This window comes from Cimex lectularius, unplaced genomic scaffold (assembly GCF_000648675.2).
Source record: "Cimex lectularius strain Harlan isolate CLEC.00 unplaced genomic scaffold, Clec_2.1 scaffold1, whole genome shotgun sequence".
NCBI lineage: Eukaryota > Metazoa > Arthropoda > Insecta > Hemiptera > Cimicidae > Cimex > Cimex lectularius.
The window spans coordinates 2,090,878-2,106,481 of record NW_019392813.1 but is presented as its reverse complement, the minus strand read 5'-3'; the positions used below and the strand labels follow the sequence as shown (position 1 = coordinate 2,106,481).

The window sequence follows — 15,604 nt, the reverse complement described above, 5'->3', positions numbered from 1 at the left end:
GTATCCAGCTATTGTGGAAAGTTATATCAAAACTTTTTGTCTCATAAGAAAAATCAAGACAAAAAATTAAAATTTTTATGTCATGGGATTTTTCTTGAAAACAGCCCAATTAAAGGGGGAAAAATTATATAGGGGGAATAGAAGTTAAACTCACTCCATATTTCAAAGCATACAAAATAAATAGATTAATTTTTTTTAAAAAGTTAACAGAAATTATCACTAATTTCAAGTCTTTGACATGGAATTACCCCTTCATTTGTTAAATCAAATGGTTTTTACAATAATATGAAATAAGAAAGTTTAGGCAAAACAATTGAAAATGTCATAAAAATTGCTAATATAAAAAAAAAATTATTACCCATTCTAGAAATATCTGTTATTGAAGTATAGTTTTATTAATTACAATAACCAAGTTAATCACAATTAATACAATATTATCATTACTCAAAATTAACACTACGGTTTTGACTCAAAAAGTTACCCAGTGAAGGTAGGCAGCCCAAAACGATCGGTAACGACAAAATGACAACTTCATCACCCTGCTGACAACACGGAGTAATCACACAAACCAAGATTTCATTAATAAATTAGTATAATGTATTGCAAAACGTAATAATTGAATTGAAGCCGGGTTTGTAGAAGTAAGTTGTATTAGGCTAAAAATATATGCATGAAATTCCTCCATTTTGAATTTTTTCGTCATTTCCAAACAATTTTTACGTTTTAAAAACCAGTATGAAGGTTTAAATAATAATCTTATAACCAATGAGACAAAAATAATTTAATTGAGTAAATTGTTTGAAGTTGATTTTATACAAAGAACCACAGGAATATTTTAAATCTATATCTTTCTTATTTTATGTTTAATTAAGCTTGGTTTCAAGTTTTTAAAGATTTATTAAATTAGTTCTGTATCAATTCTCATAACTGCAAATGTTTATGGAAATTTAACATAATAATTATCATCTTTTCCCCATCAAAAATGTGTTAAGAGTATTACAATTTAACACAATAATTAATTTATGCAAACTTTGTTTTTAAAAATCCAAATTTTAAATTTTTTTCAGGTGAATCTCCTTCTTCATCTCCAACAGATTCCATAAACTGCCCGATCAATGGCATTAAAAATGAATTAAGCAGAAACTCTCTTAGAAATAAATCCAGAAATAACACAGAAGATAATAGGTCAGTTTGGGAATATTTTAAATTATTTTCAATTAAGGTTTTGGTTGAGATAGAAAATCAGTGTCACAAGCGGGATTCGAACCCACGACACTAAATACGCCGCTGCTCTACCACTTGAGCTATCGTGAAATCGATCCGCTCGGACACCAACTCCCCATCTTAACCGACAACCTTTCAAATTTTCCCTCCTTTTTGCCATTTTTCAATTCTTATCTCATCCAAAACCTTAATTAATTGAAAAAGAATTCATTTGTTCAAGCGGGCCATGAAACCTAATAAAATTTTAAATTATCATCGTTGTTATAAAATTTGGCAATATATATTTTTTGTCTGTAATAGAAAACATGATGACCTCAGAAATGGGATTTTAAGGGATTGTTATAGTAATCCTTTAGACAGTCCAGGAAGCAATAGCTATAACCATTCGCCTCCGGAAGTACACACGAGCGACGGTGAACAAGAAGAGATGTGTCACCCTGAAGAGCATCCGAGTTTATTTTCAGAAATTAAAAGTGATATATTAAATTGTGAAAAAAGTTCAGAATATTCAAACTATCATCAGCCCGACTTGAGAGAGTTTGCAAACTATAATAAAGAACTTGGTTCAGCGTTTATCCAAAACCATTCAAACCCAGGGAATGGATCGGTTGTAGATAAACAATCAGGTAAGGGTTTAATCCTGAATTATGGACAGCCTTTGTCTTTTAAATAGTCAATTTTTTCAATTCGCTTATTCTCTGAAAAGTGTATAAAGACATTCTTAACATCTTATCTTCTGCAAAAACTTAAATTTTAAAGCCCCTATCAATATATAATGTATCAAGGGGCTTTAAAAATTTATTCAGAGCATATCTAGCTGCTTCTTCTATTTAATAGCACTACATTATGTGAAATTTAAAAAATAACATTATTACCACAACGGATACAAGTACTAATAAAATATGTAAGGAAAACATGTAAATCTTGCACCACCAAAAAATGGTTTATTAATTTTGCAAGTTATTGCCTGGCATTTGTTCACCCTGCCATGCACAAAAATTAAGTGTTGTTTTATAAAAATTGTTATTGAAGTTGCCAAGATTGATGTGATTAATGATGTTTAAATTTTTTTCAAAGCATTTTAATGTCAATTCAAGGAAAATGCTTTACTATAAAAAATATAAACTGTTTAAGCTAAGTAATACGACATAAATAAAATTATGTACCAAAGATTTATATTGCGCTATGGTATATTTAAAAAATATAATAATAAACATATTTATTTATTTTTCCTTTTACATATTTATATTAATAATATTGAATGACATTACTTTTTTTTTATTGTTCACCTAAGTTTAAAATTTAATGAAACTTTTGAAAAATAAAATCGTTATAAATTAATCGACGTATGTTTTCAGATTGGCATCAAGTGATTGGCAGTCCTAATATTCAAGAGGTTATAACTAAAGTTCATCCACCAGAAACGTGGACAAATAAATTATGTTTTTCTCAAACACCAGATGATTCAGTAGTAAGTCGTAAATTTAATTAATATAATTTTTTTTAAAATGATGATGGCAAGTATTTAATAAATTATTAAACAAGTATAGTGTAGGTTTTTTTAAAGTAGGCCAATTTTGGTTTCTTATTATTTTCTCTGGTATGCTCTTTCTTCCCAAATTCTGCAAGGAGGCTTGAGCTTTTGCACCTGCATACAGTGAGAGATCTCAAGTGTAACGTTGATTTTTTTTGCTTTGAAAAAAGCCTTGATAGTGTATACCTCTCTCACAGGGTTTAGGCTTTTTTTTTGTGCTTTGACTTGAGATCCCAGTGGTCGTTTCGTGTTTATTTCCTTTAGTTTGATTTTGCCATTTAAACCGTCTTTGATGATCAAATTCAGATTCAGTTCTCTGGTAGCAGCTTCACGCAATAGCACTGTCATTAATTAAAATATAAAATGTGCAGTTGCAATATTTGCATTTAGGGCTTCCAACTAGATAATTGTATACCTATTCCCCCTCCCCAAGATATCGCCTAGGTGTGGAAAAACGTTTTTAACAAAATAAGTCATAATCATAATCACATAGGAGTTAAAACCTATAATTTTCCTCAAATCTTGACTGTTGGAAAAAAAGAATTCTTTCGCCTTCCTTTTTGAAATATTTATAGAGAGATCTAGCTTGCCCTCATGGTGAATATGTCCAGTGCTTGAGTTTTTCTTTCTTGATACATCTTTCCAGCTCCAACTTCAGCACACTATCTGGTGCGTCTGTGGTTCTGGTCCGATGGGTGAGACGACTGTTCCTTCTTTGGCTAGTTGGTCCACCTGTTTGTTTCCTTTTATACACCCACGAGGTATGTTTTCCTAGAGCAATTAGGCAATGTAGGCATTCCCAAATGAGCTAAAATCAATAAGGTGCCATTATATACTTGGTGGTTTTGACCAGTGCTTCAGTTTTTCTTTCTCAAGCCATTCTTTTTTTCTCAGTTCCAACTTAAGCACACTCTCCAGGGCACTTTTTTAATTTTTTCCCCCAGTTATTGCCGGCATCTCGCGTTTTTTCCAACTCATGTTTTTTATTTAACAAAATTTGGCTCTTCAGTTGGAGGACATGACAAGCTTACATTTTTGATGGATTTCTGGGACTTATCATTCTTTATTAGCCCTTACACACATGGTGAAAAATTCAACTCATGTACAGACATAGGTATATTGTAGCATAACATAAATTTGGCGGGTCTCAGTGTACTGGATATTTCACTGAGCACCAACCATCATTCACACTAATAAATACATTCACTCCGACTAGAAACTTTTACCCTGCATGTACAATTAAAATTTTGGGATGCATTAGGGTTTTGCAACGATATCTCGCTTACAATCACTTTAAATTTTTTTTTTAAATTAATTAATTTAAAAAAAACTTGATGGGTCCATGGGGTACTGTATATTTTGCTACCAACCACACATACATAAACATTCAACCTAATATTTATGCCACTGCGTCCCTTTTCACTCTACTCACAATTACTTTTTTTTTAAAAACTACCCTAATTAGTGGGTCTGTGGAGTACTCCATATTCCACCAAACCCCCTCACACATACACACTCATTACCAATCATGCTAATAAATACATTCATTCAGATCGATAAAATAATTAACCTAGTTTGTTTGGTCTGTGGAGTAGGGTCCTCTTTATTCTGCCACAAACCCACCCAGTCATTGAAACACTTACGCTAATAAATACATTCATTCTAGATGAGAAAACCATGTTTGGAAAGCTGTCTAATGCGACAGCATATATGCATTTATACAGTTCAGGTGTTTAAACAAAGTTTTGTTGCCATCACTCCTGTGTCTTGTAGATATAATTGCAGGGTATAGTATACTGCGCCCTTTAAGAGCTATTGTATCCCCCGTTCTCTGCCTAAAGCACATCGGTGAGTCCAATTTCACCAAGAAATTTGATTAATAGGCCCGGTTTTAGTGGTTGAAGCTCTTCTATGGTCACATTATACATCCCAAAACATTTCCTCCTGCGGGCTAATGTAGCTCCGCAGTTTGTTAGTAAATGTGTTGGTGTCTCTTCTGCCTCCTTGCAGAATCTACCTGTGCCATCTTGGATTGTTCCAATTTTCTTTAGGTGTCCATTTAATCTACAGTGTCCTGTTAGGAATCCTGTTAGGATTCTCAGTCTGTTCCTGCTTCCTTTGACACATTCTGTGATATCTTTCTTGCCAAAATTGGTTAGAAGAATCTTGGATTGTCTATGTCCAATGAGTGAATTCCATTGTTCCTTCATTTTCTTTTTGTCCTGTCTTAGATATTCGTTAATAGTGTGGATTCCTATGCCACAGAAGGGTTCTGGTCCTATCAGCGGTGTGGCAGCCCCTTTCCTTGCGAGGGTGTCCGCTTTCTCGTTGCCTTCTACTCCCATGTGGCCTGGGACCCAGCAGAGGCTGACTTTATTCTGCATACCTACGTTTAATTTGGTTTTGCAGTTCAGCACCATCCTTGAACTAATGATACTTGAGCTTAGTGCTTTGATGGCTGCTTGGCTATCTGAGATGATGGCTATATTCTTGTTTTTGTACTCTTTGCTTAGATTGAATTGGGTACATCTTTCAATTGCATGAATCTCAGCTTGGAAGATACTGGTGTGTTTTCTCATGGGTTCTGAGTATTTGGTTCCAGGTCCAAATACTCCTGCCCCCGTACCTTCTTGTGTTCTAGATCCATCTGTGTACCAGCGTATGGTGCCATTTTTAAAGGAGTTATTTCCCTCTCTTTCCCAGTCTTTTTTGGTACCCAGGTTTATTTGGAATTTTTGGTTAAATTCAAACATCCTGTTCATGTCGTCTCTTGGAGCCATGAGTGACGGATGGTCTTTCCATAGTTTGTTGCTATCTCTCCATTTCAGTTTTATTCCTGTTGGAGGTTTCTCTTTGATAAGGTTGATGATGGTTTTCTGCGCTGTCCTTTCTACCATGTGATATAGGGGAATTAATCCTAGTATTTTTTCCATGCTAATTGTAGGACATGGCTCATTGCTCCCGTTATGCAGGTGCATACAAATCTCTGTATTTTTGAGAGTTCTTTTCTTTTGGTTATTTGTTCAGCTTTATCAGCCCAGGACTCCTGTGTCTTAAAACATTTTTGATTTTTGTGTGGTGATTAGTTAATCGATAATTATTCAGAAATCTGAGATGCGGTCTGGTGTGATATAGGGCACTCTCAACACGACACGCAAGAATGGTACAATTACACAGAAGATAAACACTTTGAGCCCTGAAGATGATCTCAATAAAAATCGGAAACGTTGGCACAATAAAGAAAATGTTTTTCTGAAACCTACATCACACCAGACCGCATCTCACGATTTCTGAATAATTTTTGATTTTCTTAGACTGGCCACACCTTGTTTTGTGCTTTTTGTTTAGGAGATGCCCAAGCTTTAGTCTAGTGTGACCAATTCAAGTCGGGCCATCACTATTCTTTGTTTTTTGTCCAAGTTCTCCATGCTCAGAATTTGTCAGTCATTTCAGCACTGCGATTTTGCCAGTCTTATAACATCTACTGGATTTCTGATCCTTCTGTCTACTATAATTAGGGTTTCTTCTTCCTGAAACTCTTGCTTTTCTTCCATAGATTTCTTGTTTTTTATGAGAAGGGTTAGTCATTATTGTGTTTTCCTCCTAGTTTGTCAGTTAACCGATTCTCTCTAAAATTTTGTCATGGTTTCTCATTAAATTTGGTTTTATTTCTTTGAATCTCAGGAATCTTGGCACTTTTGAAAGACACCTATGTCCATATGTGACAAGGGGTCTGGGTTGTGTATAACCAATACGCTGTATGTTTTATTCCCCAGTAACAAATATTAGATATGGCATTTAATTTTGGTCAGTTTTGTCCGGGATGAGATAATTATGTGTTTACTGCATGTGAAGCCCATCAAGTTTTTGTAATTTAATGCTTCTCAGTACAACTTTTACATATTACTCATTTAGTACTGTACAGAAATGTTTTATCTAATTAATTTTTATTTTGTAATAGCTGTCGAGGGATGACGACCTGGGGTTTGACCCATTCCATGAAACACAGAAAGCTTTAGCTGAAATGATAGAAAAAGAAGAACAACATAGGTTTCAGCCTACAAAACTTCTTAATAAACATCACAACAATAGGTAATTACAGATTTGATTTCAAATTTATTTATTTTTTTAATCGATGTTATTTTAAAGGTTGAACAGCTGTTCAAAGCTCCTAGAAGGTTTACGTTTAGGATCGACTGTGCCACATTCTAGACCACCACCCCCTGGCTTTACATCCACGCCTAATCACATGAATGCCTTCGGGTTGGGCATCCCACGTACAGGTACGTCAAGTTAATTATATTTTGCTTGTGTTAACAATAATCGTTTTGTAAATTGTTGTGTATTTTATGGAGTGAATCGAACAGCGTTTACATGTTGAAAACTGCATGACATTTGATATAACATTTCTCCCTACCTTTCATTTATCAGCATTAGTTAATTAAAGTGCCTTTAGTTACAGCAGGCTTAGAATTAATTAATTCATATCTGTTTAATTTTCACTCCCTTAGAAATAAATTGTTGAGAGATTCAAACTTGGAACATAATCACCATACTATCAAGGGAATAAAATCGTCTTTTTTTTATTTTAATTTTATTTTTTTAAATAAATATTTAAAGTCCATTATACAAATTTGATTTTCTAGGAAGTAAACTATTGCAGTATATTCATCCAACAATTGCTTTTTCACCTTCACACCAAACATCGTCTGCAGGTATTTAGTTATTTATTTTTTGTGCCTTTTAAGAAAAGCAAATATTGATATGTATTATGTTTTATTTTGTTATATCTGTCAATTACATAATTGCATTTTGAATCTCTAAAAACTCATAGTTACTATTGGGTGTGTGCATAAGTTTTTTTTTTTTTTTTTCAGTTGTCAGAAGAAAAAAAAACTCAAAATATAAATTAATTTTCATCAAAAACATAATTTCCTCTGAGTGTAGTATCAGCCTTCATGATAAATATTGAAATAAAGAGATCAGGAATGAAGCCATGTAGGTGAAAAAACCACTTCTTTTTCTGCTGTCGAACTTTCGGCTGTATTTAACGCCTTCCTCAGGACATTGAAAAATTATTTAAAAAACTTAACAATCAATTCATGGACATGTCCGAATTGATTGTTAAGTTTTTTAAATGTGTGGTGATTAGTGACCGTCAGTTGATAATTATTCGGAAATCGTGATATGTGGTCTGGTGTGGTTTTTTATCACTTACAAGGCTTCATCCCTGATGTCTTTATTTCAATATAATTTCCTCTGTTTTACTGCCAACTATTGAACAAGAAAATAATGACTTTTTTAAGTATATATTTTTCTTTTTTTAAACCATCATAGAATCGACGAATGTTTAACCAGCTGTTTGAACACTTTCAGTACTTTCAAGGTTTTGGCCATTTAAAAATTTTTGTTATGACCGAACTTGTAGTCACAAGGTGAGCCTGGAGAGTACGGCGTTTTAGTAAAAGACTACACCTTTTCTGTTGTTGCACTAGCAGGCCGTTTTTGCTTTATTTGGTCTAAATGGGTTAGCTGTTCACAGTACAGTTAGTATCGGTCACTGTAATTCCCTGTATATTAATTATGGGGATAGATGGTGGTTTTCTCTTTCCTGCTATGGCACTAATTCTTCTCCACATTTCTTTCTTGGTTAGTCGGGTATTCATTTCGCCAATTAATTTTTGCAGAGAGTTCTGTTTGGGTAACTAATAACCCTTCGTTCTCTGGACCGTGCTATTTTGAAACTCTTGAGGTTTTCATCTGTCGGGAATCTATTAAAGCGCCTTAGAGTCTCTTTTCTTGGTTGGCAGTCTTGCAGTCGTTGTTCCACCAGGGAACACTTCAGCCCCGTTAGCCCCCCCCCGGATATATCCCCCGTAAGCGATGGGAATTCGACCAGTGCGAAGAAAGATGACCATTCAATCTTTTTCACGTTGTATCTTTGACAAGCCACGTATTCCCCAGTTTGGATGGAGCTACTGATTAGGATAGGGAAGTGATCACTGAAATAAAAGTCATCTAAAGTGTCCCAGGTGAAACTTGAAACCAACGAAGGGGAGGCAAATGTAAGGTCTATTGCGCTATAGCTCCCCGTATAGGTGTTCAAGTGTGTGGGTTTGCCTTATTCATTAATATTAAATTCGTATTATGTACCACATTTTCTAAATCTATTCCTTTAGTGTCAGACCGATCCGAACCCCACCAAACATTATGTGAATTGAAATCTCCCATCAGTAGGATTGGATTCGGTAGTGCCTTAATGCATCAGCTCACATCTTCTGTAGCCCACTGGCGATCAGGCAGATATATAGAACACTGTCATTTCTCACCACAATAGCCTATATATTTCCAGTTTCTAGGTAGATAGGGTCTGCCATTATATCTTGCTTCACATAAATCGCCACTCCACCGTGTGCTCATCCTCCCGGGGCAATCTCTTTTTCGCGTGAATACGCTCTGTATCCTCGCAAGTAAAAACGCTCTTCGGGACAGAGGTGAGTCTCCTGTAGGGAGATGGCGAGAGGCGATTTTTCTGCAATTAACCTTTTTAGTCCTTCTGTGTGACATTTAATCCATCTCAGATTCTATTGTAATGTATTTATGGTCATGGTTTCTCTGCATCTCTGTATCATCTGTCTATTATATCTTTTTGTATTGGTTTCTTTGCTTTGCCTTTTGGCCATCCTTTTTTCTTTTTTGTTGTTACGGCTAGTTCAGTGATTCCGTCATTTTCAACAGAACCCTCCACTGTAGCCGGGCTCGACGACCGTACATCCCTCATCTCCCATTCTACCCCCTCAGAGGATGCTCCCAAAATGTGGGCGATTAACCTGAGAGGAGCCGGCAGATGACCCAGCAATGGGTTTCACACGCCGAGGAGGGACGGGCTCCGGTAAATCCCCTTTCAAGGAGAGCGGAATCTCCTTAATAGATGTTCCGCTGGGTATAGGGGCTTTGGTATTTTTGTTCCCCGATGGAATCGATGGACTTAAATAATGCTGATTTAGCACCTTCAATCTTAGTATTGCCGATCTTTCGCAGTGATGGATCGACTGTATTACTCGCTTTTTGGAATAAAAATACAGGAGCCTCATCTGTTTGAGTAAAGGACTCCTTCGTATTCGAAATATAAGTGTTGAGCTAATTAATCCTATAATTGAAAATGACATTACTTTCATGTCAAACCATTATAATTATTTTTATTATTTATTTTTACAGTTTTATTTTAATTTTTATGCAAAGAAGGTGAAAAGAAAAATTATTGCCACAAACAGGACATTTCTGGACGGGGATATTGCCAACATTCTGGTAGCAGAATTATCCCCTTTTTGTTAAAGTTTAATGACCTAAACATGAAGAAATCTGTAAGTTTGATTGTCAGAGCATTTATGTTCAAATAGTACCTAACTTTTAAGTGGCTGTCTATGGAGTGGAAAAAAGCGTCTAGCTTCTGGTTTTTCTTCGGATGCCCGTCGCCTGGGGGTAAAATCAAAACAGTACCCGGTTAAAATCAAATTGGAAAAATAGAACCGTAATAAAATGACAGACATGTGTAAGGCTTCTTGGGCAGGACCGGGTGTTTCTTCGTAGTCGCAGACCTTATCAATTTGGACCGGGCTTGTTATTCTCGTTCTCCATCCTCCTTGGAGGCTCCTTAACGACGTACTTACCAGTCTTCTACAATTATTTTTAACATAATTTATATTATATTGTAATAATATAAATAATATTATATAATTTATATTAACGAGTCCTTGGAGAGTATGGAAAGTAGGGCAACCAGCCCAACTTGCTGATTTTACTCAGAATGTGTGCTGCTGTTGTTCGGTGAAACCAACACGGCTTCTATTCACCAGAGCAGGACATTTTTCCTTCAACACTGCCCAAAGAAGTACCTGGGCACATTATATCCCTGCCATAAGCGTTTTGATTATGTGGTTCCAAATAAATTATATCTTGGATATATCACCAGACAATATGGCCAGTGTGCAATCTGGTTTTGATTTCAACAGTGGCGTTTCGTTCATCTTACAAATGGTCCTTTAGCGTTTAACATTTTAGTCAAGGACTCGCTTCTCAATCCCAGTGACCAAATAAGAAATAAACCCTTCTAATTTATTCCGAATAGGTGTGAAATGCGACAAACCATGTGGTCTTCCTTGTTCCTGAGGAGTTTCAAGTACTCTGTGATTGCTCCACTAATTTGTCATCATCGCCCAAGCCGCTAATAAGTCGCCTCTTTTAAGTTCATTAGGCCTTCTACAATGAGGCTGGTCCTTGATTCATCTATCTAAATTACAAAAACGCCGGAATCATTGTTGACACTCATGTTAAGTTACTACTTCCACTATAAATTCCACATAAATTTTGACAAGGCCGCTCTATACTTATGCACATACCAATAATATGTCAAATTTTAAAACAGTTAAAACCATAATGAACAATATTTTTTTAAATTATTGGTTAATTATATATGGCAGATTCTACAGAAAATCTTTTAAATCATTTTCCTATTTGGAAGTTTCATACCAGTGGGTTTATTATTCATGATAACCTCCTGTATTGGATCTGACACATACTTTACGGAACCTTAGGTCCTTTTGTCAGGATCCCGTACCTTATTCATATTCGCCCTGTCATTTTCGTTACAGTCAGATGTCTTTTACTTTCTAGGTCACAAATTGCATGGATATCTTCTGTAAGAGCAATCATTTTCCTTAAATCCGTTCACTTCCTTCCTCGAACTTTTTATGACAGGCCAATAGTCGAGCCCTAGACTGTGTTCTCTGAACTGAAGAGTGAATATTTGAAGAATTTTGGTTTTATGCCTTTATCGATGAGAAATTTAATAATAATTTAAACTCTTATTGGAAGCATTAGTGCCGAACATGTCAGAACCAGATGATCCTGGCTCTACTCAATCTCAACATCCCTACCAATATACTCTAAAAGTGGCCACAGTTCAAAATTACGCTTTCAGAAACAAAAGTCTCATATACAGTTTGCAGTTCCATTGACATAATTGTGCTCAAAATTAATGTAAAAAAAATGATGTTTAAAATGATAAAATACTCAAGAATCAATGCTATCCTTCGATAACTTCTTTAAATTTAGGGTATATTTCATTGTCAATGGCGAATCTTGAATATAGTTCGTTGCATGCTTATAAATGAAATCATTTATACATTAGTAATTGCATGTTAAAATTATTTCATTTACATTTTCAATTACCCTTCATATAGTGATTGAATGTTCTAGGATAGAATATGTTAAAAAAAATTAAATTGTACAAAAATTACACGAATATTGACAATACTTGAGGAAAAATACAGTTTTGTTTATTAATTATTCGAAAATCGTGAAATGCGGTCTGGTGTGACGTAGGTTTTAGAAAAACATTTTCTTTATCGTGCCAACGTTTCGATCTTTATTGAGATCATCTTCAGAGCCTGGGATTTATAAACATTGTTTAAATTTAACAAATGCATGCAGGATGTGGAAAAGAGTGAATTTATACAATGCAAAAAATATTTTTTATATTCAAAGTATTTTTACTCACTCAAAGTGTTCGTTTTCTGCATAATTGTGCCATTCTTGTGTGTCGTGTTGAGAGTGCCCACAAGATGATCTCAATAAAGATCGAAACGTTGGCACGATAAAGAAAATGTTTTTCTAAAACCTACATCACACCAGACTGCACGATTTCCGAATAATCATTGACTAACGGAGACTAATCACCATATATTTGTTTGTTTATTAGTTTAAAACTGTAACAAATAAAATAAATATTAGTAGAGTATAGGAAAAATAAACATTTGTAGAGTTATTTAAATTTATTTTATATTTTTAATTATGGAAATACATTCGAACTTTCCTAAACAGACACTTTTAATAATCAGACATCCCTCATGACCGGACGATTTTATTTTCCGATATTATTCTATTTACTCTGCTAAGAAAATTCCGTCTAATAACTGGGCATAGTACGGATCTGTGATATTCTATTTCCAGAGATGTTATTTATTAGAACGAGTGTATTCATTTGCGCGAATGGAGGGTCTCCCAATTACCCTGAGGAATATACTCTACGTGTATGAATGTAATTTATTAGTAAATTAATCCATATTTGCTTAGAGGTCATAATTGACCATATTAATTATTTCCATTAATTATTCTTTTCATCTGATATAAAAAATTAGTACGAGTAAAATTCGAATCACGACCTTCGGCTCAATTCGCCGCTCTCTAACCACTTGAGCTATCGTGACATCAAGTGGCTAGAGCAGCATTGAGCCAAAGGTCATGGTTTTTAATCCCGCTTGTGACACTAATATTTTATCTCATCCAAAAACTTTAGATAAAAAGAATAATTAATTGGAGTAATTTATTAGCATGAATGGCAGGGTGTATCCCCAATTCCCCTGAGGAATATCAAATACTCTGAGGGTAGAGTGAATGCTAACTAGACTATTATGTTTTATTATGTTTTTTGTATGTGTTTGTTATTTGTGATATTTTATCCTCAATTGAGGTACAGAAAGGCTAACAATATGATAAAAAAAAAGACAGTCGTTTACCATTATATCATACATCTGTATCAAATTGGCCGGAAAAACATTAAAAGAAAAAGAAAAACTGAACATTCAAATAAATGGACAGACACCATATTTATAAATTTTTCAATAAAAAATCTTATAAGTTAAGGTATTCTCGCAAACAGTATTGTTTGGGGAATTCTCACACCTTGCACAACTCTCCTGAACGTATTGGTGCTTCCCAGTCAGTTATGAAGTCAGTACTCTGATTTGATTTTGATAAACCAATCCGGAGATAAATGTGTAAAAAAAAATCAATCAGAGAAATGGTGGAGGTCATACTAATCCATATTAAAGAGAAAATTTGTGTCATTCGTTTGAATTTAATTCAATTTTTCACTTACTGTACTTAATAGTTTTTGTATATGTGGACACTTCTAATAAGTCTATTATTTTATTATTTATTTATTTTTTTTAGCATGGGATTGGCCTTCATTAGATCCTGCAATAGTTACTTCAGCACAACACTGTGATCTATTTCCTGGAAATCCTCCTCCAGGATTTTCGCTCAGACAGACATTAGATAGTAAGTTTTCACTTTTGAGTTGATACACACCTTTCCTATTTTACATTTAATAAATATTTTTATGACTGATCAGTTGAACCAATAAAGAGAAAAAAATACATTTTGGGAAAATCATTACAAAGTATTTAGAAGGTGAAACAAACTGATCATTATATTGTTATATTAGCTAGGAATTATTGATTCATTTAGAAAATATTTATGAAATATTGCAATTTCGAAACATAATCTGTGAAGTTTTTAATCCAGTTCTTGCCGTAGACCTAAGCCGCATTCCACTCTGCGGGTCAAACCAAAGAAACATGGACCGAGTAATGTTGAATCAAACATGCTTGTTTTAAAGACAGCATTTTGTGTGATGGGATTTGTGCTGAAAAAGATTCTAATTTAATTTTTATTTCAATCAATTAATTATTTTTTCTAAGGTCTTGGTTGAGATAAAAAAGTCTGGTAGAAATGACTTTGTGAGTGACTAGTGTATACTGTACAAATTCAAAGCAGTTAAAGTTAGCAATTGAGCAAAAAACGACCGGCATTGGCTAATCGCAAGGAGATTGTTTTCCACCAGAATAACAATGTATCTGTGCTCGTGCACCAAAAAATATTGGAGTTTGGCTGTGATGTACTACCCCAGCAAATGTATATTTCTAGTATTCCCCCCCACAGGTCTTCACTTCTGAAAAACTATCGATTTGAAAAAATTTGCTTGTGGACTGCAAAAAACAGATGGATGAGTTCATCAACCAAAAACCTAATTAGTAGGGAGGACAGAAGGAGAATAGCAACAGGTAGTGGAATGAAATGGTCCATGGTTGATTAAATTCACTTTCAAAGACTTCAAATTTTCATTAAATTCTGTTAAAAAAAATACTACAGGCTTATTTTACAACCAATATTTTTTTCCAGGAAAAAAGACGTATGAAATTCCAAAAGAAAAGCTTTTGAAGGAGAAACCGACCGAAAGAGAAAGTGTATATTTTGTTCACAAAAACAGATTCCCAAAATAAGTTCTATCAAAGTTACCAAAACAAAATATAGTATGTGAGAAGGAAGAATTAAACAGAACATTTTCTTTGGTTATTGATCAGCCTTCTCAGTTTAAATATATTTTTTCTTTCCAAAAGGTAGATTGGGGATGAGGTCAGGAAGACAGAAACAACATTTATTTTCTTGTCGAGCTTTCGGCAGAATATATCGCCTTCATCAGGACTTCTAAAAAAACTGGGTTCTACCGGCTATCCGTTATCCACACATGTACCTGTTCATATAGTATAACGATTTTTTTCAAAGTCCTAATGAAGGCGATATATTCTGCCGAAAGCTCGACAAGAAAATAAATGTTGTTTCTGTCTTCCTGGCCTCATCCCCAATCTACCTTTTGGAAAGAAAAAAATATAATTATACAGAACATTAAAGTAAATAAATAAAACGATGATAATAATTTTTTTATATGTCAATTCTGGACATTAAGTACATGCATTGTTTATGTACGTTCTTAGAGGGTTTAAGATGTATAAAAATCCTATCTTTTTATTTGCCTGGCTATGTAAACATATCTATTAAGGGAGGTTTTCACATTAAAGGGCTGTCCATTAAGATGGGTTTCTTATTTAGTGACTAACTGAAGGCCTGATCGCCATCCGATCACCGTTTTAAGTAGTGCTCACTCAGTCAAATCTGAGCCTGATTTGAGAAATTTTCTTTGGCTCAGCCGGCAGTGTGGAATGC

At 34.4% G+C, this 15,604-nt stretch overlaps 1 protein-coding gene across 9 annotated transcripts in view; it reads left to right on the top strand.

The window, feature by feature from the left end:
• Positions 1-15,604, top strand: part of LOC106661380 (CCR4-NOT transcription complex subunit 4) — a 35,137-nt gene that overhangs the window by 17,084 nt on the left and 2,449 nt on the right. For 8 of the 9 annotated variants that reach the window (XM_024228331.1, XM_024228329.1, XM_024228332.1 and 5 more), the window contains 7 exons: positions 1,068-1,185; positions 1,525-1,850; positions 2,583-2,695; positions 6,720-6,850; positions 6,908-7,041; positions 7,405-7,473; positions 13,772-13,879. In XM_024228331.1, coding sequence (XP_024084099.1) covers positions 1,068-1,185; positions 1,525-1,850; positions 2,583-2,695; positions 6,720-6,850; positions 6,908-7,041; positions 7,405-7,473; positions 13,772-13,879 — 999 coding nt within the window. The remainder of the gene's footprint in view (positions 1-1,067; positions 1,186-1,524; positions 1,851-2,582; positions 2,696-6,719; positions 6,851-6,907; positions 7,042-7,404; positions 7,474-13,771; positions 13,880-15,604) is intronic. The other variant, XM_024228336.1, reaches the window with a different exon arrangement.